At 54.0% G+C, this 26,198-nt stretch overlaps 5 protein-coding genes across 5 annotated transcripts; 4 read left to right on the top strand and 1 right to left on the bottom strand.

Moving 5' to 3' along the window:
• Window positions 1-6,693: 6,693 nt before the first annotated feature.
• Window positions 6,694-9,440, top strand: CkaCkLH20_00196 (zz type zinc finger domain-containing protein; the record flags this gene model as incomplete). Its single annotated transcript, XM_038882916.1, has 2 exons — window positions 6,694-6,816; window positions 7,002-9,440. 2 exons carry the CDS (start codon window positions 6,694-6,696, stop codon window positions 9,438-9,440), a joined length of 2,562 nt encoding a protein of 853 aa, XP_038751621.1.
• A 916-nt stretch (window positions 9,441-10,356) lies between these two features.
• Window positions 10,357-11,637, top strand: CkaCkLH20_00195 (copii-coated vesicle protein; the record flags this gene model as incomplete). Its single annotated transcript, XM_038882915.1, has 3 exons — window positions 10,357-10,441; window positions 10,542-11,117; window positions 11,171-11,637. 3 exons carry the CDS (start codon window positions 10,357-10,359, stop codon window positions 11,635-11,637), a joined length of 1,128 nt encoding a protein of 375 aa, XP_038751620.1.
• Window positions 11,638-12,215: 578 nt separating this feature from the next.
• Window positions 12,216-14,648, top strand: CkaCkLH20_00194 (aconitate hydratase; the record flags this gene model as incomplete). Its single annotated transcript, XM_038882914.1, has 1 exon — window positions 12,216-14,648. The coding sequence occupies one exon, from the start codon at window positions 12,216-12,218 to the stop codon at window positions 14,646-14,648; it is 2,433 nt and encodes an 810-aa protein (XP_038751619.1).
• Window positions 14,649-17,296: 2,648 nt separating this feature from the next.
• CkaCkLH20_00193 (uncharacterized protein) lies at window positions 17,297-18,193 on the bottom strand (the record flags this gene model as incomplete). Its single annotated transcript, XM_038882913.1, has 1 exon — window positions 17,297-18,193. The coding sequence occupies one exon, from the start codon at window positions 18,191-18,193 to the stop codon at window positions 17,297-17,299; it is 897 nt and encodes a 298-aa protein (XP_038751618.1).
• Window positions 18,194-20,871: 2,678 nt separating this feature from the next.
• Window positions 20,872-23,436, top strand: CkaCkLH20_00192 (uncharacterized protein; the record flags this gene model as incomplete). Its single annotated transcript, XM_038882912.1, has 6 exons — window positions 20,872-20,994; window positions 21,060-21,197; window positions 21,250-21,360; window positions 21,413-21,559; window positions 21,611-21,984; window positions 22,041-23,436. The coding sequence occupies 6 exons, from the start codon at window positions 20,872-20,874 to the stop codon at window positions 23,434-23,436; spliced, it is 2,289 nt and encodes a 762-aa protein (XP_038751617.1).
• Window positions 23,437-26,198: the final 2,762 nt, after the last annotated feature.

Here is a 26,198-nt window from a genome sequence, read left to right as displayed (position 1 = left end):
CCTCTACCCTTTCTTGGGTATTCCCGTTCATCACTACTACTACTACTACTACTTCATGCGTTCGTGGCGTTCTGCAATTCTCCTTTTCCACCCTGCACAGTGTAAAACGTTTTCATTTTACCTGGCGGAGGAGGTTCGGGTGCGTGTCCGACGACTTCTGTTTGTTTCAGCGTCTAAACATTTCTCATCAGTTCAAATTTCATGATTACCAACACGTCACGCGTTCTACGTGTGATGGGGTCACGTTTCTTCTCATCCGTATCTACTACAACTCAATCGCCAATGTCTGCTTAGAATTTCCTTGCTACATTCCTTACGACAAGGTATTTTCAGCCCCTCCAACCTCGTGTTCTTGGTTCCTATTTCCTCTGTGTCCTCGACTCTCATGACCACACGATGCCTAGACTTTTGTTGTTATCTCTTGTCTCAGACCTTTGTTCTTATCTTGTGTTTCGTTTCTTCTCTACTCGGTCTCGGTCAGGTATGCATGTTTGAAATACTGCGATGGTGGAAAAAAAAGTTTCTTTATGGTATTCATCGACTTTTCCTTCTAGTTCGTGTTGGAGAGAGGCGATTAGGGAATGGTGATATTGGGGGAGGATGAAGACATCTCTTTTTGTGTGGATTTTCTTGGCAGGTGTTGTGAGAGAGGGACGGAAGGTCGGGATATGGGAAGGGTTTAAGACGATTTTCCTTTCTTGGTCTTGTCGGGGTACCCGTTTCTGGTGGTTGTATGGGTTTGCCGTGTATCGTCGATCTGGAAGGGCTTGGCTTTACTTTCGGTCGACGGGGAGGCGGCGGCGGTTGGGGTAGGGGAGTTTAGAAATGGGATTGATGATGTCTTATCGTTCGTACCGCTTGTGATGAATGTCGTGACTTGACGAGGAACCTCAGGATTCGGCATGTACTTGACCTTTCGATTAAGCTAAGTAGGCTGTCTTCATGGAGGATGCGACTTTGCTGTCAACGACCTGAACAGGTTTGTTGTCAAGAGTCTCTCGTCGGCTGGTCTCGTCATGTTGCCTCTCCACGCACACGAACAACGGTATGCCGACTTCATCAGTGAATACACACATCTATCCAACCAGGACGTCGGTGAGGGTTCACGTCTATTTACTTTCTAGTCTTACGAGTCCTGGAGGCATGGTCTTGGAGGATGCCCGTGAACTCCGAGTACTCCCGTCGTGAGATAGATCGCCGGAAAACATGGACATTCGAACCTTGATCTGTTATCACGGCTTTTGGACCCGGAGGCGCTCTACTTTCGATGTGCCTCGCGATCTTGATAACTTCCCTCAGTCTCTCCCATCTTGCTGTTCTCTCTTCACCCCTTCCCTCGTCACAAATCCACCGCTATTGTCATCATCGTCCTCGTAATCCGGGATATCTCGACGTGTATTCAAACCTGTTTTAGAAGCAGAAGGTCATCTCTCCCTATCGCGTCCCGGTCCGCAAATCTCTTCTGCGCCTGCCCTCCTTTATCTTGCTACTTCACCTCGTCTGTTCATTCCGTCGACACTCCCATGAAGGTTTCCGGATTCCCTATAAGATGGAAAACTACTACTGAGGTCGGACCGCGTGTTCGACCACGCGGAGCCGGCGGTCCTGAACACGAGGGTTGAATATGCGCCAGAATATACTCAAGCAGCTCATGGGGGATGTTCATACAACACACCCCCTTTGTCGTCGAGAACGCAGAGATCGGGCCGCACAACGTCTTTGTCCCCCGATGCGACCAGGGGAGCCCTCTGCTTCCTCCACAGTCCCTACGACTTGCCATGCTCGGCAACGGCCTCTCCATGACATATCACATCGCCGAGGAGAGCAAAGAGCTTGCCCGACAACCCCCTTCTGAGCATGCCGAAGCCTCTACTCACCTGTGGAACCGTTTCAGCATCGGAGGACCGGAGTTGTTCAGAGGCTGACTCCGGCCGCCCATATGGACGAACGAGGCTTTCGACGCACGTCTCTGGGACACATTCGGTCTCTACGTAGAACAAGGAGTGAGCGGGAAGTATTTCACGCTCTCGGCGGAGGAAATCGAGGATGTCATGCCGGGGACAGCTGCGGCGGGCAACGCGCAGAAGAAAGGGACGCCCTGAACAGACAGCTGTCATTAAGATACTCTCTCACCAGCGTCCGAAAACTCATCTCTGAACTTCAAACAGCTATATCAAGTTTTCGTCCTGCTCTCTCTTGCCCCTCATTCTTCCATTCTGAAGGGTAGCTTCATTGCAAAAAAGATATCAAGTTAATTGAAAAGTGCTTAGGCTCTTGTTGCATCTTCCTCCGAACGACGGGAGGTGAGAGGGAGAAAGTTGACCTATTACCAATATCCCAATTTTGGCCACACGCAGGTTGATGAATGAGTGCGTAATCGTCGAGGAGCACGTACACCTCACCTCACCTCAACTCACCTCACCACGCCACACAACAACCACCACACCCATCTGCACATATAGCTAGCTACCTTACTTATCAACTAGGCAGAAATAAGAAGCCTGATGCTTTGGTGGGTAGTCAGGCACGAGGAACACGCGTTCGCGCGCGTTTGCGGACGCTTGGCCACACTCGCCCGAAATCGTGGTGGTATGCTGAAACAAGGCCGTCGTTTTTCAAGGACTAGTTGTTTCTTCGTCTTCTATTCACGTTCTCTCGCCGCCTCATCTTTCAGCAAAGAACACATACCAGGTGAGGGGGAAAAAGAGGGCGGGACAATGAGATGACGTAGTTGGAATATAAGTCTGGAACCCCTCCCCCCTTTGTTCGGGCTTTGCCTCGTCTCTGGTGGGCGGTGCGCCTCCGACAGGGGCAAGCTTCTCCCGCGACGGATCAAGGTTCGATAAGACCGCCACTGGCCGCGGATTCATGGGATGAGAATTTGTGGGAAGGATGATTTTTTTTTGGAGAGCGGCAGGATACTTTGTCCGTGCCTCGCCTGACGTATCTCTCTGCCTGCCTTGAGTATACATTGGATGATGGTTGAGGCTGCCCTGCGACGGCGGGGTAAAGTATCCGGTCCCTGAGGTAAGCAGCGAGAAGGCTGGTGGTATTGTTCGGGTCCGGAGAGGGGGTTTCTCCTGGCCGGAATGCCCGTTGAGGTGACTCCGGAGTGATGCATTTTTTCTTTTACACTTTTAGTGTTGAAGCAGATCAAGGTGTCTCAAAATGCAACGATTTTGGGGACACTTTCTTGGCGGGGCGCCGTCTTCGTGAACTCTGACGGCAAGAGAAGGGAAAAAAGGCGGGGTTGAGTTCGCATGACTAGCAGCGTCTAACCAGATGGCGTGCAGTGTAAGCGTTTAAACAAACACTAGAGGGCACCTTACTGCCTGCGCTGGAAGACGAAGGGCCGAAGACGAGCGTGGCATGCTGCTGCGCTCTCGGACCTGAGGTACGTGGTCTGGTTCTTTGATCTCGCCCTGCTTATCCCGGCCATCTGTTGATCTCAACCAACCAGCCAACCGCTGAACGCTAATAGACTGCTCACCGAGAGCTCCCTCACCCGCCTCTCCTCTCTCTCTTGTTGGCTCGCCGCCGCCGCCATCGCCGCAGTTGCTTCTGGATGATGCGTTGTCGGCAGCTGTCTCGTGGCTTTTCGGTATAGGCGCTTCTGTTGGGTGAATCTCACGGACGCTTGTCAGAAGAAGTGTAATGCGAGGTTGGCGGTTGGCGATTGACGTTCGACTGCCTGGTGGCCCGGGAGACGCATGATGTACTACTCAACTTTGGGACAGGAGAGAAAGTAGATGATATCGAAGGGGGTTGCTGCGCCGCTGAAAGATTCCGGAAACCCTGGCTGGCTGAGATGAGGAAAGTCTACCTAGGTAAGGTAAGGTAGCTTGGTGCGGCGGACAGCTGTTTGGCTGTCTTGCCATTGAGTTCACACATCGTTTCTGGATCTGCGACGGATGAAGGCACCACGTGAGCGAGTCAAGACAACTGGGTCCCGGCGGTCTTTTTCCGCTTTCCAGGCTTGTTCGTCGCAACGCGCCTGACACTTCCTCCGCCGGCTCCGATAAGACCATGGAGATGGTAGGATTGCGTGCTGCGTGACAGTGCAGAGGTTGTCACTGCTGCATCGATTAAAGGAAGCCGCTCAGGTGACGGGCGAACAGACTCCTCCTCCGGATGTTGGAGTCTCGTCGACCCGCCCCTCCCACGTCTTGCTCCGATCGAGGCCGCCCAGCCCTCCGGGCTCGCTAAGATCGGATGCGGTAGCTAGCGGTCGCGGTAGCTGCATGAGGCTGGTGTTGTACAGAGCGCACCGTGGTATCCAGCGCATCAAGTGCAATAGTCATTTCTGCGGTGCACCAGCAGTTGCTGCATAGTTGCATAGGAAAACCCGGGACTCGCGAGAGACAACGTGTCTTGTGAGCAAGCACGGCACTGAACATTGCTGGGCTCCTGTCCAGCTACCGGGGCTGGAAATCGGGGAGTCGGAGGTAGATTCTATGTTATCGCTCAGGAGGGTGACCGATTGCCCGAGTGACCGACTATGCAACTATGCAACAACGTATTTCTCGGGGGCCGCGACTCGCTGCATAATTGCCCCGTATCGACGGCGGCGGCAGGATGGAGAGGACGAGCCAGCATGGTGACATGGCACGTCTGAACGCTGGATGCCATTGTGTAAGAGGAAGAAGAAGTCGATGGAAGAATTAAGGAGCCAGGCAGGCTCTTCCAACCAAGCCGCGGCGTCCGGCGAACGAACCGCTATGGGGGACTATTTTCCTGGTTTTTGCATTGTTGAAGTGAGTAAACATAGGAACATGTTGCGGCGAGGCTCCAGTTCGCCTCATTCCGAGTCTTGTCTTTGCAGGGCAGTCCCCCGTCATGTGCCAATGTGCACTGGGTATGGCGTCTTGCCCAGGGTTGGTCGCAAAAGGCAAGAAGAATCAAGCTGGGGGGCGTGTAGGTGCGAATCCAGATGTCGAAGGGTGGGAAAGGAGAAAAAAAGGAGGCAAAGATTGGTATGGAAGGATTCGAGTGCCGAATGGTTTTGTCGGAGCTTTCGCTGAGGGACTGGTGACCTTGTCTGCCTGGGCGAGGCGAGAGGCGACATTGGTGACTCGAACAAGTCGATATTGATATTGAGGGCGGGTCGAAGTTGAGCCGAAGAAGATGGTAGCAGGTTCGGTATAGTTGACCGCCTCTTTCGAAGTCGTTCCATGGTGATTATTCAATGGTCCCTCGTGTCAAACGGAGCTGGGCTGAGGTGTCCTAGGCTGCCTGAATGGTAGGTTGCTTTCTCGTTTGTCTCTGACGGTGGTGACATGTGAGGTCTGTGGTTCCCGAAGAGCAAACGTGGTTGGTGAGGATGGCGCTGCGATATGCTAAGGAGAGACGGCGTGCGACTTGAGATGCAGAGTGTCGAGGTGACACTTGGACATGGACGCGGTTAGTGATGTCTCGGGCGGCCCACGGCCAAGTCTATCTCCGCAAGCGTACTCTTACCCAGCCGTCCCCGCCGAGGCAAGGTTACTTCGGAGCAGTTCGCACCACTGCACAATTGGCATGGGTTTTTCTCAGTGATCAATCGTAGTCGCGTCACTCATTGCTGGATGTCACTGCTGAGGTGCGGTGCTTCCAAAGGCACTGTAGAACCCAATCCCAGGCAGCCAACCATCGTGCGTTAGTCGCTTGCTTGCCCCTCTCTTTTTTTTCTTGCCTGGGGAAGGCCAATGGTGGGAATCTTCGAGGGATCCACTCACCACATCCCAAATCCACACCGGCCTTGATTGCCAATCGCTGGGGGAAGTCCACCAGTCACCACCTCAGGCAGTCACCAGTCACCAGTCAACCAGAGAGCCAGTGCACTCGCGGTATCGCGCATACTGGAGGTACCCGACACCGACCGGGACGTGCCAATCCCAGCTTTCGGCGGGTGCGAGTGACGGATGCTGAGCATTGGATCTCCCGTCCAGGTCTCTCTCTCCCCGGCCTTTCCTGCCTATCCGTAATCCATCCACCGCCTTGCTGGTCAGTTCGACGGTCCCTTTGGTCCTGGATTGCTCCTTCTTTGCCGCCCCCCCTTCACTGGCCACTACGGTTTCGGCCTCGTAGTCCAGGACATCGAGGTGGTTGTACATAAGTGTCCCTCAGTCCCCTCCCGGTATCGAAGTCAAGTCACCTGCAGGACCTTTCCATCCAGTACCCTACCTATCGTAAAGCGAGGTCGGCATCTTTGGAGAGTCCTTGACCACCTTCCAGAGACAGCCCAGAGAAGACGCATCATCCGCTTAGCCTCCCCACCTGGCACGGCACCTCCACCTCCATCCACCTCCACCCTTCAAGGATCCAAAGGGCCCCAGTCTCGACGGGTCTCCTTCCTCGCCTGCTCACCTTCTTTCTCCACCTGACGACCGACCCCCATCATCCTTTAAGTCACTATCTCTCCCACACCACGACCTTTCCGTCTGCTTCATCAACTTCCGCCTCCCACTACTCTTTGTCCCCGTTTCTTCTTTCTTTCCTTTCACATCAATCCCACGACACCCCATACATATATCAGCACGGTATCCTTCGTCCAGAATCCAGATACGCCTCTTCTACCCCGACCGAGCGAGCCTCGTGCACCGTGCTTTGCAGCTCAGCTCGTGAAACACCCGCAGGAGCCGTCATCCCCTCCCCGCCGGCCGACCGCGACCACATCCATCATTGATACCCCAGAATCACTTTCCATCATTCAAGATGGCTTCCAACAACACAACATCTCCAGACACTCAGGTCACCCTGAAAATCAACTTCGACGGCATGACTCGCCGCCACAAGCTTCCTCTGCGCGATATGGGACCCAGCACGCTTGAGGAGAGAGTACGTCACTTCCCGTTGCTTCCGTCGCCGCCTCCCCTGCCCAGCAGCTTGGCCTGCCTCCATGATATGGTCAGGTTTTGAGCCTCACCATGCCTCGATGCGCCGCCGAGTCGAGTCTCTTCACCGCTCATTTGAAACTTCAAGTCTGCGTAAATGACGTGCCTTGCTGACACCTTATCTCATAGGTTCGCGCTCTTCTTGCCATTACCCAGGATGCCAACGTCGTTCTCGAGAGATATTCTGACTCGGCTGGTTCGTACATCACCCTCGACAAGCAAAACGTCTCCGTCTACAAGCAGCTATACCGTGCCGCCAAGGCCAAGCAAAAGCTCAAGCTTCGCGTTACCAAGGTCTCTGAAGAGAGGATGGCACCAAGGCCGGTTTCCGTTGAGGATGTTCCCGAGTCCAGCACGCCCGTACCTGCACCCAAGGTTGAGGAGCAGCCACAACCCGAAGTTCCCGCCTTTGTGCAGCCACTCGTCGATCTCAGACAGTCTGCCGATGTCGAGCCTAAGAAGGAGTTGCCCACCAGCGACACTGGTCTTGATTTCGAGGCCTCTATTCTGGCCTCTCTTCTGAGGAGACACGCCAAGATCAACGATGAGGAGACCCCGGCGACTCCCGACATTCCTGTTTCGGAAGGAATCGCTGCTCGCAACCAGTGGTTTGCCAACGCCTCTGCGCCTGAGAATACTCCATCCAGGTCTTCTTGGGCTCGCTGCCCCGCTTTGACGCATCCCAACACAAACTTCGCCGTCTGCTGCAACAGCTGTGACCAGACTGTACCCGATGCTCACTACCACTGCTCGACATGCGACGACGGTGACTTCGACCTCTGCCAAAACTGTGTCGACCAAGGCATTACTTGCTACGGCGCCGACCACTGGCTCATCAAGCGTATCGTTAAGAACGGTCAGATCGTTAACAGCACGACGCAGACTATCGCCCCCAAGATCAAGTCCAAGGCGCAGGACTCTGTCAATGAACCCATCAGTTTCGCCGAACTCCAGAAGCACATCGAGCCCCTCGGCCCCGACAGGATTCTTCCCGTCTTCAGCAACGCCATGTACAACATGCGTACCTGCAACTGCTGCGTGACCGAGCTCCCCGAAGCTAGCTTCCTCCACTGCACCGCTTGCGAGGATTTCGACTTGTGCCATGCATGCTTCGAGAAGGACTCTCACGGCCACAACCCCAAGCATCCCTTCGTCCCCGCTGTGGAGGGTGCTCATGTTCCCGGCCACATCCAGGTCAAGCTTTCTCCTGGCCGTAACCAGAGCCACAACGCCATCTGCGACGGCTGCGACAAGTACATTGCTGGTGTTCGCCACAAGTGTCTCGACTGCCCTGACTGGGACTACTGCGCCGATTGTATCGTGAACTCCAAGTTTGTTCACCCCAACCACCGCTTCGTCCCCATCTACGAGCCTCTCGAGGAGGTTCGCAGCCGTGCCGTCACCCGCTCTGTCCACTTCGGCATCTGCTGCGACGGGCCCCTGTGTGCCCGCGCCCACAACGCTCCCGCCTACATCACCGGCGTCCGCTACAAGTGCACTGTCTGCAACGACACCGACTTCTGCGCTAACTGCGAGGCTAGCCCCGCTAACACCCACAACAAGACTCACCCTCTCGTGAAGTTCAAGACTCCCATTCGCCATGTCACCGTCACTACTACTGGCGAGCGTGGTGACGGCCAGCGCATGCGGCAGATGGGTGACCATAACATCGGTCGCACCAGCTCACGCTCCACCGAAACCACTGCTAACGCTTCCATCAACACCGTCCAGACCGTTGTTGACGTGAAGCCAACAGAGCCTGCTGTCAAGGAGGAGGTCGTTGAGAAGGCACCAGAGCCCGTGCCTGAGATCAAGAAGGAGCCCGAAATCAAGGAGGAGGTCATCGAGGAGAAGCCCGCAGCACCTATTGCGGAGAAGCCTATCACCGAGCAGGACCTTGCGGCTGTGTTCGTTCGTGACACCGTTGCCGATGGCACTATCTTGCCACCCAACCACGTATTTGAGCAGACCTGGGTCCTCCGCAACGACGGCGAGGTTGCATGGCCCGCTGGCTGCTCAGTCAAGTTTGTCGGCGGTGACTACATGGGTCACGTCGACTCTAACCACCCTGCCGGAATCTCTGAGCTCGTTTCCGCCTCGGAGTCGACTGTCTGCTACACGCCTCTCGCACCGGGACAGGAGTTCTCTTTCAACGTTCTGCTCCGCACTCCCGCGCGTGAGGGCAAGATCATCTCTTACTGGCGTCTGACGACCCAGGACGGCTTGAAGTTCGGTCACAGACTTTGGTGCGACGTCAGCGTCCAGGCCCCGAAGCCCGTTGTCGAGGAGCCCAAGGAAGAGCCCAAGGAAATTCCCGCCGAGATGCAGAGCAGCAACATGATCTTCCCTAAGTTGGAGAAGGAATCGCCCATTTCTAGCATTCACGAGGAGGTCAAGTCCGAGTCTGCTCCGGCTACCAGCTCCGAGGCAGAAGAATTCGAGGACTGCGGTGAGGATGAAGAGTGGGACGCGTCCGAGGACGGTTTCATGACGGATGAGGAATACGACATTCTGGACGCTTCTGACGAGGAGTTCCTCGAGGAGCAGCAGAGGCGGCTCAGGAAGTAAACACAGTCCACTTCAGTCAGGTTTCGTTTACCGCTGGATATGGAGTGACCGGTCTATTCAGGGCTTTTGGCTTTCTTCGCATTTTTCATTTTCACAGGGTTATTCGGGTATTTGATTTTCATAAGAACCTGTGTTCGAGACAGTGAAGCGGTCGTTGGCAGAAGTAGGGCGCGATGCGCTGCTGCCTTGCCAGCATATATGCTAAGAACCGATCACTCGTCAACCAGGTTGGTCGAGGTGACGCTCGTTTCATGACGCTTTCATGACAGAATACAGATTGGTACTTGGTACTTGTAGTTTTTAGGCAGCAATCAATTGTGGCTACTCGAGCTCTAAGAAATCCGAGGTTATTTTCTGTGAACGTATCCAAATACGAAGATGGAGCGAGATAACAGCTTCGAAATGGAGCTGGAGTGACGGAAGATCTGATGTTCTAGAATGGGAACTGGCACGTGCAGGTAATAGCACCCCTGTCGGAAGGTCCAATGCACAAGCCCCACTGAGCCCACTGGCGCTAGTAACGGCACCAATCAATTACAGACCCCTGGACAAGGGGTACGAACTGCAGATAACTTTTGGATAGAGTGTCCTTAAGACATTGTGGTGGTACATCTCCCACTTCACGAGGTTTGCGCCGAATAATCTGACCAGCTTTCCAGGCGGCGAAATCTAAGCAAACTTCCACTAGAAGCTTCGAAGTCTTTCATCTTGCACTTCGGCGCCGACCACGAGGCATGCGGTAGCAGGTTAAGGTTTCGACGGCGGGCACTTGCATAAGCCGAACAGGACAACATCACATCGACATTGCGACAGCCTCGCGGGAAATCGGCAACACTGAGCCGAGGACTACGACTACTTCGATCAAAGATTCGAAACTCGAAGAATCACGACCGAGCGAACAAACCAAATAGCCATGATGAACGGCTGGGACGAGAAACACAGCCTGGACGACGACGCGTTCGGCGCGAAGGGGAACATTGTCAGCGCATTCGATGCCTTCCGTGAGTTCCCCCTATTGAGCGGGCGCTTCGCCGCAATTCAATGCTCAAGAAGAAGAAAGAGAAGTTTGAGAAGACATACTGACCACGTTCTGCCTAACAGCCAAAGCGAAACCTCAATATGTAACGCGGACATCGGGCGGCGGCAAGTGGACTGTTGTCATGGCGGCCATATCTTTCTTTCTCTTCTGGACTGAAGTCGGCCGCTGGTGGCGCGGCTCCGAGACGCATACCTTCGCTGTCGAGAAGGGCGTGGGTCACGAGATGCAGATCAATTTGGACATCGTCGTGCGCATGCACTGCGATGACCTCCACATCAACGTACAGGACGCTGCGGGTGATCGCATTCTTGCCGCCAGCATGCTCAAGCGCGACAAGACGAACTGGTCGCAATGGGTCGATAACAAGGGTATTCACCGTCTGGGCAGGGACAGCAAGGGCAGGATCGTCACCGGCGAGGGATGGCAGGAAGAGGAAGGTTTCGGAGAGGAGCACGTTCACGACATTGTCGCGATCGGCAAGAAGAGGGCCAAGTGGGCAAAGACACCCAGGCTCTGGGGCGAGGGCGACAGCTGTCGTATCTACGGCAACTTGGACGTCAACAGGGTTCAGGGTGACTTCCATATCACGGCGAGAGGTCATGGTTACATGGAGTTCGGAGAGCATCTCGACCATGCTGGTAAGTGACATGTTACTGGTCGGTTTTTGGATTAAAGACTGACAATACCACAGCGTTCAACTTCTCGCACATCATCTCCGAGATGTCATTTGGACCATTCTACCCCTCTCTCGTCAACCCTCTGGACAGAACCGTCAACACTGCCAGAATCAACTTCCACAAGTTCCAGTACTACCTCTCTGTAGTTCCTACTGTCTACACCGTGGGCAAGTCAGGTTCTTCCCGCAACACCATCTTCACGAACCAGTACGCCGTTACCGAGCAGAGCAAGGAAGTTGACGACCACAACATCCCCGGCATCTTCTTCAAGTACGACATTGAGCCAATCCTGTTGTCTGTGGAAGAATCTAGAGATGGCTTCCTCCAGTTCTTGATGAAGATTGTGAACGTTGTCAGTGGTGTGCTTGTGGCCGGCCACTGGGGCTACACTCTTACCGAGTGGTTCAAGGAGGTCAGGGGAAGGAGGAGAGAGAGGAGCGAAGGCTTCATCGGAACGAAGAACTCTGAGTACGACCAGTAGAGGAGCATTTGGCAGCGCAAAGGCATCATTGTGAGATATAGGAGTTAAAAGGGTTGTGTATAGATATGTATCTGGCCATCTTCCACCCAACCTCAGCATTGTAGATCTGCGGGAGTATGCAGGTCAGGTAGTTGGAAAGATGGATACGGATTCGGGATGGGGAATAACTTTTTCTTTTTTTGTCGAATGAAATATAGAAAAAGAAAGTCTTGACAACATTTACAAGCCTCTTGGCAGGCTCTCTACAGAGTGTGTCACCGATTTCGATGGACATTACAGATACTACAGTATTCATCCGTCTGTTCTTTAAGGGCAGGGGTTTGCTCCGACGCAGCTTCGCCGGTGCCGGCAGTGCAAGGGTCGTTTGGGGTTGACCCACAAATGGTGTAAAACTCCCCCAGACTTTCCAATCCGACATCGCCAATTTGCAATCCAAAAAATTCCACACCCCGCCACTACGACTCACACACAGTCCTGGGAGGGAGGTGCGCTGCGACAATGGCACCAATTGAGCTTGCCAGTCGAACTGGAGGCGCCGCGAGGGTATGAGCTTCCTTAAACTCACGATTATTGCAACGATGAGAGTATTAACCCCACGACAGCGGCTCCTAACACGCACGCGACCATGCCTTACCGCATCCTCATGCCTGCCGGCCAGGAGGACCTTTGCGACCACGCAGGACATTGAGCAGAAAGATGCCGAGATGCGCAGGCTTCTGCCCAAGTCGATCAAGCCCGATACTTACCGCAAGCTTCACGACAACCTCCTCAAGGTTCGCCACGTCCTCGGACAGCAGCGCCTAACCCTCGCCGAGAAGATCCTGTACAGCCATCTCGACAATGCCGAAGAGTCGCTTCTTACGAACACCGAGAACGGACGCAACATCCGTGGCAGCGCCAACCTCAAGCTCAACCCGGATCGAGTCAACATGCAGGACGCTTCTGCGCAGATGGCTCTGCTGCAGTTCATGTCCTGCAACCTGGCCCAGCCCGCCATTCCTGCCAGTATCCACTGCGACCACTTGATTGTTGGCTCCAAGGGCGCTGAGAGCGATTTGGTTGATGGCATCAGTGTGAACAAGGAGGTTTTCGACTTTTTGGAATCGGCTGGACGCAAGTACGGCATGGACTTCTGGCCCCCTGGTGCTGGTATTATTCACCAGACGGTCCTCGAGGTGTACGCTCTTCCGGGTATCATGATGCTGGGAACCGACTCTCACAGCCCTAATGCCGGCGGTCTGTCTACCATCACCATTGGTGTTGGTGGTGCCGACGCCGTTGAGGCGCTCGTTGGTGCCCCGTGGGAGCTCAAGGCGCCCCGCGTCCTCGGTGTTAAGTTGACGGGCAAGCTGAACGACTGGGTTTCTCCCAAGGACGTTATCCTCAACTTAGCCGGCAAGCTTACTGTCCGAGGTGGAACCGGATTCATCGTCGAGTACTTCGGTGAGGGCGTCGAGACGCTCAGCGCTACTGGTATGGCAACTATTTGCAACATGGGCGCCGAAGTCGGCGCTACGACCTCGATCTTCCCCTACACTAAAGCCTCAGAACGCTACCTCCTGCAAACCCGCAGAGAGCCCCAGCACCGTGCCCTCGAGGGCTACAAGAACTGGGGAAGTTTCAACTTCAGAGCCGACGAAGGCGCCGAGTACGACCAAGTTATCGAAATCAACTTGTCTGAGCTGGAGCCCCACATCAACGGCCCCTTCACTCCCGATTTGGCTACCCCCCTGTCGCAGTTCAAGAGCACCATTCAACAAGAGCAATGGCCGGAGGCTTTGTCCGCCGGCCTCATTGGCAGCTGCACCAACAGTTCCTACGAGGATATGACCAAGGTCGAGAGCATGGTCAAGCAGGCTGAGGCTGCTGGCTTGAAGCCCAAGGCCCCTTTCTACATTACCCCTGGTAGCGAGCAGATCCGTGCTACTCTTGAGCGTGACGGTACCCTGCAGACCCTCGAGGGAGCTGGCGGCATTGTTCTCTCCAACGCATGCGGCCCTTGCATCGGTCAATGGAAGCGTCAAGACGACATCCCCAAGGGCGAGCTCAACGCCATTTTGACGTCCTACAACCGCAACTTCCGCGGCCGTAACGACGGCAACCCTGGAACCATGAATTTCCTTGCCTCCCCCGAGATTGTCACCGCCATGGCATATGCTGGATCTACCACCTTCAACCCCATGACCGACAAGCTGCAAACCTCCGACGGCAAGGAATTCCGCTTCGATCCCCCGCGTGGTCTTGAGAACCCCAAGACCCCCTTCGAGTCCGGCGTCGCCTCCCTCCAGTCCATCTCCCCCGAGAAGCCTAACCCCGACGTCAAGGTCGCCATCTCCCCGACCTCCGAGCGTCTCGCCTTCCTCGAGCCCTTCCCCCCCTTCCCCGAGGGCGACATTACCGGACTCAAGGTCCTCGTTAAGGTCACCGGCAAGTGCACTACCGACACCATCTCTGCCGCCGGCCCCTGGCTCAAGTACAAGGGCCACCTGGCCAACATCAGCACGAACACCCTCAACACCGCCGTCAACAAGGAGACCGGCGAGGTCAACGCTGCCTACGACGTCGACGGCTCCAAGCACACCATCCCCGAGCTCGCCCAGCGCTGGAAGGAGCGCGGCCAGGAGTGGCTCGTCGTCGCCGAGCACAACTACGGCGAGGGCAGCGCGCGCGAGCACGCCGCCCTCCAGCCCCGCTACCTCGGCGCCCGCGTCGTGTTGACCAAGTCCTTCGCCCGCATCCACGAGACCAACCTCAAGAAGCAGGGCGTCGTGCCCCTGACCTTCGAGAACGAGGCCGACTACGACAAGATCTCCGCCTGCGACGAGGTCAGCACCGTCGGCCTGTACGAGATGCTGCAGAACGGCGGCAAGGGCAAGGTCCAGCTTCTCGTCAAGAAGAAGGACGGCTCCGAGGTTCTCATCCCCACCCTCCACGCCGTCACCAAGGACCAGGCCGGATTCATCCTCGCCGGCAGCGCGCTGAGCATGCTTGCCAAGCGTAACCAGGCGTAGAGTTTCGAGAGGGAAAGGAAAAGGAGCTGAACGGGGTTCGGGATAGATGGTTGGAGATATCACGTCGTGTGGCTGGCTTTCTTGTTTTACTGGGATTCTTTATTGATACAACGGCGAACGAAAAAATTGATGATCTTATATACCTCGTGAAATAGTCTGTTTCTTGGGCCTTGAGTTAGTTAGGGTTGTACACACAAAACAGAAACGATTGAAAAGGGGGTCCCTGTGTTGACGCGTGCGCGTGTTGTTCGGTGCAGTCTGCCAAGCTGTGGTATAATTCACGACTAGTTAATTGCGGTCCTTCTCGCTCTTGCTTCGTCGAAGGTACGTTCGGGGAAAACGGAACGATTAGCTCCGCGATCGTATGCTAATGTATTGCTACATCCTCGGTCCCCTATCATGTTCCTCAAGTGGTCGATGGCCTGAGATATGGACACTGAGATGCTGAGTCCGCCTCGTGATCACACATCACCCGATTCTTGCCGTCGAGGAGTTCGGATAAAACAGAGTATTGGTGTGCTGATTTATTTATATGTACATATAATGGAAACTACCATTGTTGTTTTAAGCGCCATAAGCAGCCAAGTGTTCCAAGGCGTCATGAGCTCTCGGAAGATGAGAAACGTCGTGACCTGCTGCGGAAGTGGAAGCAGTAATCGCGATCAAATATTCTCACCGACGACGGCGGTGGGATATTAACCATATGCGGGGCTGCTTTTCGTTCGTACTCTTCTCCATTTCTCTCTGAGTATTTCTCTACTAATAAACAGCTCGTTGGCAACAGTACTGCGAGGAGGATGACGGGCATGAGGAAGACGGTGTAGATGAGGAGGGTTTTACGACGAGGACTTGGTCAATACTATTATATAACCTGCATACCTTCATATGGGCGCACTTTAACAAAACACCACTCAGCCCCGTTTGTATACTCACTTGAAAATTACTGCATTGAGCTGAGTGTCATGTGTCTGTGTCGTACTGATAGCTGCAAGATCAATGATGATGTGGCTTTCGCTACTCATACATCCCCCTTCCCTTTCCCCCTTCCGCTGGTAACTCGAGTCCCTGGCTGGAGCTTGACCGAGACGATGTGTTTGGAAACTTTGCTCGTCGAAGAGGTAAGTTTTAACTATTATTCAACTGACCTCTCGATCATTCACGGTAGTCTTCCAGGATATGGCTGTAGCCTCTTGAGGCCTTCGCAATGACATTGGTATACGTCAAAATTGCCAGGAATGCGGTCAATGGTGCTGGGGACTGGACCGGTGGTCACATGGGCTTGGTGAGTCTGCAAGGAAATCCAAGAACTTCCATCTCCACTCATCGAGACGTCAAGGATGGCAGATGTGGTGTTAAGGATATTACTTAACCCCTCTCCTTTCTGCTGGTCTTCGCCTCCCTCCGTTGATTCAGCCTCGATTTATATATCTAGGTATTTCACTCGATCATGTACCAGCTCGCTGGTTTGATGAGTTTGTTTAATTTCTCCCCTCGACATTCACGTCCAATCCTAGAGTGCAACGTCGAGGGACCAGCAAACACCGCTGGATCTTTCCGATGACCGGTACACCTACACTGCGAACAATATATATCTGTTTTCAATACTCAACAACGAACCTCTATTTTCGTAGACAAGGTGATAGAGAAGAACTACTGGAGATCGAGTTTACCATTCAAGGACTGAGACTATTATCAGGGAATATCGAATGTGAGGGAGGCGTCAACTCTTTGAACCACGACTTTTGAGAAAATCCTTATAGGTTTGGAGATTGGGTATGTTTTTATTTCTTCCCTTCCTTAACTTCAATATATATGCCTACCATTAACTCTCAGCTCCAGATATCTTGTGAACCTCATATTGGGGCTCGAAAATGGCCAGACGCATCCTCTGGCAAGGAGTCATGTCGGCTATGGAACTGCCCCGAACATGACACCGAAATCATCAGCAGCTCAGAGAACAACTCCTTTTTTGATATCTTTCCTGTCCTACTTCCCTTGGCCACTGTGTCGTGCCATCCTAAGGGTTCAGTCACCAGAAAATGTGAAATGACGCAGGGTCTACAACGCCACCGGAGCACCACTTTGCAAGATCCCTAAACTTTCGACAGACTGGCTTACCAGCAAGCAAAATATCATAGCTCTCTATGTATATCCACGAAAAAGGATTGTCGAGAGAACCGGGATGCTTTCATCGCTCTTCTGCTGAAATGACAGTATATCTTAGTCCTGTGCCATGGAATTCTACGTGTCCGACACATGCAGATATCGCACAAGAAAGGGTCACATGAATATGTTTCGCTCGTTCAGCCAGGCGGCTTCTAGCGCAAAGCTGAAGGATCTGATGATAGTTGCTATTCTATGACTCCTTTCCCGATGCAACCACAAGCGATTTTAGACCCTACCTTAGTACGAGTCGCTGCTGCCCTACCCTCCCCCCGCGATTAGAAAAAGACAGGACCCATTAGGACCCAGGTATCATGCTGTAGAAAATGTAAAAGTAAAGCCGGAAAGCCGCCCAACTCTTCACCCTCCGTTCCCTCCTGGTGTCGGCCGTCTCGCTGTATGTGCGTGCTTCTCCGCGTGATAATATCATGCCTCATGATGATGTACAAGTACGAGTTGAGCCGCTTAGCTCTATGTAGAGCCGGTCACTCGTCTGCTTCGTTATGCTGATTGATGTATCGTCCGTTCTTGTCCTTCAAGAACAGATGTTCCCAGGGCTTACCGGCGGCTTGTAGAGCATTGGCTTGCAGAGTCCGCTGGCGGTTCTCTCGCATAGATGCCGCCGCGCGCAGCCAGTCCTTATTATTCTGGACGTAGCTAGGCAGCTCGTCCTCCGGCACGTCGCCAAAGTCCATCGGCCTCCGGTGCGACCATGGTACAGGTGGATTGTGAGAAGGAGTCTCCTCTCCCTCTCTTTCAGCAGCAGCCTTTTCAGCAGCCTCCTGCGCCTCAAGGCGCTCCTCAGCAATCCTCTGCTCACGCATCCGCTGAGTCGCCTTCCCGAAATTTGCCTTACGCCCGCCGCGAGCGAGGACCTCTTTAATTTTGCGCGCGTACCACTCGTCCGAGAAGTCGTGAGGCCAGTGAATTCGAGGGTCAATTCGCATGTAGAACGGCTTCGGCGCTTCTCCTGCGGCTGGGGCGGGTCCGTGGTATATTGGGTCTGCCGGAATGGTAACACCCGCGGGAGGCTTGGAGGCTTCGGGCTGGCCATAGATAGCAGCGTCAAACTTGGCTTCGTCGAACTCGACGCAGAGTTCCAGCCGACGTTGTTCGCAAGTTTTTCTTTTCCGGACCGAGGGTCTTGTGCGCCACTGTTCGTCTGCCTCGAAGAACACCCGCTGGTTTTCGGATTCGAGAACGCTTGAGTGTTCCATGCTGGCGCGAGTTTCCTGGTTCTCGATAGTAGGAAGCACTGTTCTTGCTTCATCGTTGTCAGGTGTTTGATGTGAGGCATCGCGTCCAGCAATAAGAAAAGGGTTGTTCGGCGCAAACGTCGAGGGTCCATCGGGGTCTGGGATAAAGTTGTGAATGTTCGGCATGCCTGAGAAGATGTTATTGTCCACACTTCCATTATGTGCAGCCCAGTCATGTGCGTCCGCATCAGCTTCCCCTGCAGACGAGGCCTCGGTTGCAGCACGGAATCTCAGCGACGGACCAGCGGCCTGCGTTTCTCTGAGCACAGTTGTTGCTGACGTTGACTGTATCAGATCGTCCTCGTCGGATTCGTCCTCAGAAGAGGAGCAAATTGAAACCGAGCCGGAAGTGGTGTCCCTCTCGCGTTTCCCGGGCGATCTCGTATCGACTGGCGGTGCCCTTTTGATACTTGTCGGAGGCCGGAAATTGGTTTTCACGACAGGTATTGAGCGAAGGTCTCTTCTTCCTGAAAACGATGTCGACGGCGATGAAGCTTTCGCTTCTTCTCTGGTATCACTTGTTCGATGGTTGGCCGCTATCCGTGATGCGCCGGCGAAACGGGCACGAAAGGGACTACTGTGATCGGCCGCCGAAGATCGAGAAGATTGCAAGTCTTGGGGGGAGACTTGTGAGACGGCGCGAGCGGACGACGGAGATACACTTGAGCTGATCCTAGCAGCCTTGCGCTGACTCTCCCCGTTCGCCGAAGGCCTGAAGCCGGGCTGGACGCCGTTCTGCGCTGATGTACCAGGGGGTGCTTTGTCTGGGCTTCTTGATGTCCGAGAGAAAAGCCTGGAGGTGTATTGCCCTTGGCTATGACCAGTCGCGGACGTAAAATATTGTGGCGAGGAAGATTTCAGGTGGCTTCGAGGCATTGCAGTGTATCCACCGATCGTCTTTTTCTCTGTCAACGCATGCTTGTTCAGCATGTCAGCCGGTGGATGTGTGTTCCGAACCGTCTTGCGGGGGTCCATGGAGGGAGAGCCCGCGCCGAAGCTACCACGAGAGGTGTGGTGCACATTTTGAGATAGGCCGTTGACCGGTTCTGTTGCACGTGGATTCCTTGAGCCTCCAAACGATGGATTGAAAGAGACATTCGGTGATTGAGTAGAGGTGGCGGAGGATGCCGAGCTGCTATTCTGCTTGTTGCTGGTGATTCTCATCATGTGAGGGTTGTGTTTGAGGCAGTGTATTCCGGTGTCGCTCATAACGATAGAATTGCACCCCGCCGTGGCGCATCGAGGGAATTGGCGCGGCGCCTCCATCCTCACTCGGATGCCCTGACAGGTCGATAAGCTGGTCGCAAGGTACCTGGTATGTTCCTTCCGTACTGGGTTTGAGATAATGCGAGTCGCGATATCTGAGTCAGGAACTCCTTAGGGTCGCGTATTCTCTTGCTGAGTCGGATGAGCCTCAGAGGCCTGGGAGTCGCGTATTTTGTGACCCGGTTGGCCAAGTAGGCTACCGCAGTTGTGGCCTCGAGGTCTCTCGATCAGTCTCGCACCTCCCCTTGCGTTCGATGAAAGGGAAGTCGAGGGCAATCGAGTGCTCCGGCCTCATATTCCGAAGCCTGAGACTAATGTGATTAGACACGTGTGCCGTGAATCCTAAGAACGATTAGCGAATGAGTTTGCGTTCACCATGAAAGCTCATGATTGTGAATCCAGTGGAAGAAACAACACAAGAGTGTCAAGATGAAGTAGCGCTCAGGTCTTTTCAGTTTCTATTTTGGTCTTCATTTTGGGGATGCAGCGGTTTTGAAGCCTGCTCTTGAACCTCTCATGTCTGCCTCGGCCTTTGGTCCAACTCCGTCGAGGCAACCGGAAGCTGAACTCCAAATGAGGTCTGTTTGATATCGCTCCCCAGTCCCTTTGTAATGAAGCTGTGAGTAGAATGCAGCGACAGACATTACGCAGCTCAACGCGGGCGCAGGCTTTGCAGGGACGAGGACGTGGCTCACTCCGAAGAATGAAGCCATGAATCAGGAACAAGACGAGACAACAACCCCAGAAGAATCCTTTTCGATCGGACCTTTTACCAATAGTCATCATTGCGCAGTATGAAGAATTGAAAAGGACGGAAGTGTAAGATGAAATGTACAGAACGAAAAAAGTCTTAACTCACCTGTTGTCGCCTGCCTGCCTGCAGACTCAATTTCGCGCCCACGCACCCTCCGCTTCGCGACTGCTGTTGAGTGACAGTTTCGCATGGATCCGAAGAAGTAAGTATTCCTCAAGACGGGTACAGCAGTGAAACGCGATCGGTTTCCATAACGAGGTCGAAATGACGACAGGAAATTGTGCCTGTGTCTAGCAAACGCTGAACGCGAACTCGTGGTCGCGGAAGGTTGCTGAGGCTCCCGCCTCGCGTTACCTTCAGTGGAGAGGTTGTCAAGTGTTGGTTGCTTAAACTGAGGTGCTTGCCACTGCTGAGGGACCTCCGGGTAATCCTTGCCTGCCTTAGCTTCCACTCTTTAGCGACCGGCGAGACGGGGACCTAGACCTTCACACCCATTTCGGTCCCATAATACATCGGTAACGGATCAACCACCCTCCGCGGCACCCCTCTATCCAACGCGGGTTAGCGCGGGGCCCTGCTGTCTGAGGTGCTTGAGGTAGGAATAGTGCTGCCCCTGTTCAGCGTCAACGGTCCACTGTCCTGTCGCCAAATTGCCCGAAGCTCCCTGCCTGCGCAAGAAGCGCGTTGTTGCAACATCTTAGCCCTTGCACGATTCCAAGACCAGTCTCATTTCTTGAAGCTTTGCCGGACGTTTTCGAAGTGGAATAAGACTGATACGACCGATATGAATTTCCTGAAGTCGGCAGTTGCATCTGCCATAGCACAAGGACCGCCATTTCCATACAGCTTTGGTGACAGGGTGGATATCGACGAGTCCGTCTGGACGCTGAACAATGGCACCAAGCGGGTACGTGTAGCTGTCCAACGAACTAACAAAGGTTCCAGGTTTCTAACGATCAATATCTGCAATAGGAAGACGGATCGAATTGCAGTATCTTTTCCTTCGACGTTACCGCGAATAAGTCTCGACTGCCTTTGGCTAAGAACGCATTGCGCAAGCTGAGGACTCTGCGCCACCCTGGCGTCATAAAAGTGTTGGACACAGTGGAGGTAATGGGAGCCCTTCGTCCGGGCCAAGCGTCAGCTAACGAGTTGGACGTAGACCGACTCATACATCTACATTGCGACCGAGCGAGTAGTGCCCCTACGGTGGCACGTCAAGAGAAAGAGTCTCACGCCAGAGACGATAAAATGGGGCCTAAGCAGCGTTGCGGTAGGGGAGGCACAGCTGTGAGGAGCGGAAGAAGACGGCTGACCGCTTGTAGCGCACTGTCAAGTTCATCAACGATGAGGCAACCTCAATTCACGGCAACGTAAGGGTTGGCTCGATTTACACGTCCGAGAGTGGGGAGTGGAAGATGAGTGGCTTCGAGGTTCTGAGCAACGTGAAAGATGACGACGCAGTAATCTACGTAAGTACTCCCCTCCCAAGAAGATCTCACAGTCGTTGACTGTCCACGTAGACATACGGCAGTTTAGTTCCAGATTCTGCGAGATATGCACCACCAGAGCTCGCCCGTGGCGGTTGGGATGCCATCAAGAAGAACCCCCACTCTGCTCTCGACTCGTTTGGTTTCGGCTGCATGATATTCGAGGTTTTCAACGGCGACTATATGGGCTCAGATCAGGCTGGCCAAACCAAGAGCATTCCGCCAACAATGCAGCAAAGCTACAAGCGCCTCGTCAACCCGAACCCCAAAGCTCGTGTCAGCGTTGGCCACTTCTTGGAGCAAGGACAACGTAGCGGTTCATTCTTTGACAGTCCTCTCATCAAATTGACCGAGGGTATTGAAAACCTTGGTGTCAAGTCTGAAACCGAAAGAGAGGAGTTCCTTGAGTGGGTTGACAACTTATGATGAGACTAAGGACTACCTTACTGACTGATCGTCGCAGTGATCTTGACCAATTATCCGACGACTTTCCAGAAGACTTCTTTAAAATGAAAGTTCTTCCAGAATTAATAAAATCAGTCGAGTTTGGCGGTGGAGGCCCCAAAGCTTTCAGCGTCGTCATGAAAATCGCGGCTAAACTCTCCAACGAGGATTTTGATGCCAAGATCACTCCTGTTGTCGTTCGGCTCTTCTCCAACCCAGACAGAGCCATCCGCGTGTGCCTTCTCGACAGCCTGCCGTTAATGATCGACCGCCTTCCACAAAAGATCGTCAACGACAAAATCTTCCCGCAGCTAGTCACTGGTTTCACGGACGTTGCACCCATCGTCCGAGAGCAGACTTTGAAATCGGTTCTTGTTATCATCGGCAAGCTGTCTGACCGCACAATCAACGGTGATCTGCTCAAGTATCTCGCTAAAACTGCGAATGACGAGCAGCCTGGTATTCGAACAAATACGACTATCTGTCTCGGAAAGATCGCTGGCAAGCTCGGCACTTCCTCTAGGGGCAAGGTCTTAATCGCCGCTTTCACCAGGTCCCTCAGAGATCCTTTCGTTCATGCCCGTAATGCATCATTGTTGGCTCTGGGTGTGACTGGAGAGTACTTTTCCGACGAAGACGTCGCCTTGCGGATTATGCCGGTCGTTTGCCCGCTTTTGATTGACAAGGAGAAGCTGATTCGCGACCAAGCAAGCAAGACAATGGATGTCTACATGCAGAAGATCAGGAAAGCTGCCGCCGCCATGCCCGACACTGCTCTACCGCCACAGGGCGCTGACGGCCCTGCGGCTCCCCGCATGGGTACGCCGCAACCTAATGACGCGGCGGCGTCCTCCTGGACTGGTTGGGCCATCTCATCATTCACCAACAAGCTGTCCTCGGCCGCGGGTGAGATGCAGACCACGGCGGCCTCAGGGACCGCATCACCAAAGCCGGCCCCATCTCCTGGCCCGGAGCTTAAGAGACCGACGACTTCATCGGCTTCTGCCCTGCATAGGCAAGCGGTCAAGTCGCCACCTCCGATGTCGCGGACGCCTTCGTCTGTTGTTGCGGACTCATTTAATCCCGAGCCTGCGGACGATGGTGACGCCTGGGGAGACATGGGCGATGATGCCTGGGGAGAACCAATTGAGAGCTCAAAGCCCGCTGCTAAATCCACTGCCAGCGCAACGCCGTTCGATGACGGTGAGCCGGACTTTGCAGGCTGGTTAGCCGCCCAATCACAGAAGAAGGGCGGATCGAGCAAGCCTCTGCCAAAGGGTCTGTCCAAGTCGTCGACATCGACAGCGAAGAAACCCCTCACAGCCAAGCCAGCAGCGAAGCCCATAGTAGCGAAGAAGATAGACCTGAAGCCCAAGCAAGAAGACGAAGACGATGGCTGGGGCGATGGTTGGTAAATAATTGCGGCAAACACATCTTGAAGCGTGTACGGCGTTTGGAGTCAGGTCCAGCGAGACCCACGTCTTGAAATATCATAATCTTGCCTGTAATGATCATGAAACAGCTACCCTAGTCTGCGGATGAGAATCGTAATGCAGACGGCCGCAGCCCATCTGTGATGCGATACAAAGAAAAGTGTCCAGACGCCCCGCCATACCATTCCCCAAGTCCAAAACAACAGAGAGAAAACGTCACATGCGTGAAGTCCTTTTAAAGACCAATTGAAACCAGCCGAAAAGCAAAAAATGCCAACCCATGACGGCCTGACTGGTTATCTAGCCGACTCCGAATAGTCATTAAGAGCAACGCAGACTGCGCCTCGGTGGTGGCCGTTGTACTGACGGATGATCTGCTGGCTGTGCAGCTCCCAGAGACGCGCGTAGTGATCAGAGCAAGCGGTCACGAGGTAAGCAGAGTCGGCGCTGAAAGCACAGTCCCACACCCAGCGCTGATGGCCCGTAAGGGTGGCCTCGAGGTCGAAAGGCTTAGGCTCTTCTCCGGGAGGGGGAGGGGAGTCCTTGACCTCCCATATGCGGGCGGTGTGGTCGGCGCTGCAAGTCGCGAGTTTCTTCACATCCGGGGACAGGAGAATGCGAGTGATATACTCCTTGTGTGCGTTGAAGTGTGTGATGGGGAGAAGCTGAGTGCGGTCGTATGTTTGCAGGAGCTGCCAGACGAAGACGTTTCCCTGTGTTTTGTCAGCCTTCTATTTCCTTTCGTAAGCGCGATATTTCGCTTACGCCATTGTTGGCCGCGCAAAGCAAGGAACCATCGCTGGCGACGGTGACGCTCGAAACGGAGACGTCCTCCTCGGGGATCAGCTGGTGCGAGCAGTTGTTCTCGGCGAGATCCCAGACGCGAACACTACCCATGCGATCGCAGCTGATAATCTCGCCCTGGTTGGGGTGGATAACGACATCGTTGGCGGGGCAGCCGTGGTTGTAGCTGCGCTGGACCTGGCCGCTGCGCGTCTCCCAGATCTTGACGGTGCCGTCCTCGGAGGAGGTGACCATCCACTTGCCCTCGCAGTGAAAGGCGACGCCAGTGATATTGCCCGTGTGGCCCTCGAAAGTCAGAAGCGGGTTCGGATTCGTAGATTTGATATCGTAGAGCTTGACGGTGTGGTGGCCCGCGGCCGCGAGGAAGCGCTTGTCGGGGGAGATGCAGAGGCGGTTGACCTGGGAGTCGGGGTGCTGGATCGTACGGGAGCAGATACCAGAGAGGGCCTCCCAGAACCTAGGAGGTGTCAGAAACTTTCGACGTTTTGGAAGTTGCGTTGGCTTCCAGCTACCTGATCGTGTGGTCGTAACCCGCTGGCAAACTGTTAGCAATGTGCGCATTTGAGCAGTGGAAAGGCGCGATGGCTGAATGGCACCTTGTGATGCGAAAGACTTTGGGGCTTACCTGTGCAAAGAATCACAGACATGGTTACTGCATAGAAGTCTTTGGCTTCAGCTATCTCATCATATACCGCATAAAATAAAAGAAATTGTTGAGGACTCGAAGGTCGCGCCGGAGAGGGTGTTGCGCGTAAGTTGTCCACCAAAAGCTGCCCCTCCACGATGCGGTCGGCTGGACTGCCATCGCTAGACGGGAGCTGCGCACCTTCCACTGTGGTTCCTAATTCAACACGGCCCCACCAGAGGTCCGGGGCGCAGAGGCTCCACCTCTCTGTGCTTGCCGTCGGAAAAACCTCGGATACAGAAGTCCTAGGTACGTACCACTTACACCTGCAGCTCGACTTCCTCTGTTCATCAATCTGAACCTCCCTCGACCACATTTGCAACGTTGCGTCATTCGAACACCCCAATGCGAACGAAATTACATCTCGTAATATTCTGTGTTGAAGTTGATCTGCCACGGATATTGGCCCGAGTCTGGCCACATGACACCTTCGGCGAGCCATGCAGCAGTGTAACCGGATACATTGCCCTGGCCTGCGTCCAACGGACTGGTATTCGTTACCAATAACATAACGAGAACGATTTGACAGAATCCGGCTTTGGAAGAAGTACAGCTGCTGTACGAATACCGGCTTCTCGTCGACGTGGCATAGGCATACTTACCGCCAGCGTCATCAGAATCAGGTCTCGTGCTGCCGCCATGATCTGCTCAAACCACTTGCGCAGGACTCGTACAGAACTCGTACGCCTCTTTGGAGATCCCGTCGGCGGATCAGTCACTTATCAGGCTGAAATCTTCTGGAACACCACGTTGTCAATTGGGCCTCAAGTGTCGTCACGTATGACATTCGGACGTTGGAACGTTTCCCTCACGCAGCACTGATTCGGCCGATACCGCCTCCTCCGATGTGCCCACGTGTCTTCGACGAGTTTTGACGAAGATTCTCTACGATGACAACGACTGTTGTACTGTGTCATCAGATTAGACTGGCGGTGCTGCCATCTTTTACTGCCCTACCTACATCGCTGCCTTATTCGACTTGTCTCAATCCACGCCATCCCGACTGCTGAACGGAAACGTCCCGAGGAAACGATTGGACGTCGGCATTTTGTACATTTCAGCCCGAACTTGCAGAGTCCCCTGGTCGATCTACATCAAACACACACAGTGTTCGATTAGATCTTTCAACAGACTCAACGGCTCCGGGCAGATCTGTCAATCTGCTCACAAAGCGGTTTATATGAGGAGTGTTTTGGACGCAAATAACATAGAATGTCGAGTTTTTCAAAGTCCGCCAGATTCGATGCTGTCAATC

This window comes from Colletotrichum karsti (assembly GCF_011947395.1).
Source record: "Colletotrichum karsti strain CkLH20 chromosome Unknown Scaffold1, whole genome shotgun sequence".
Classification (NCBI taxonomy): Eukaryota; Fungi; Ascomycota; class Sordariomycetes; order Glomerellales; family Glomerellaceae; genus Colletotrichum; species Colletotrichum karsti.
This window is presented reverse-complemented; position numbering and strand designations above follow the sequence as displayed.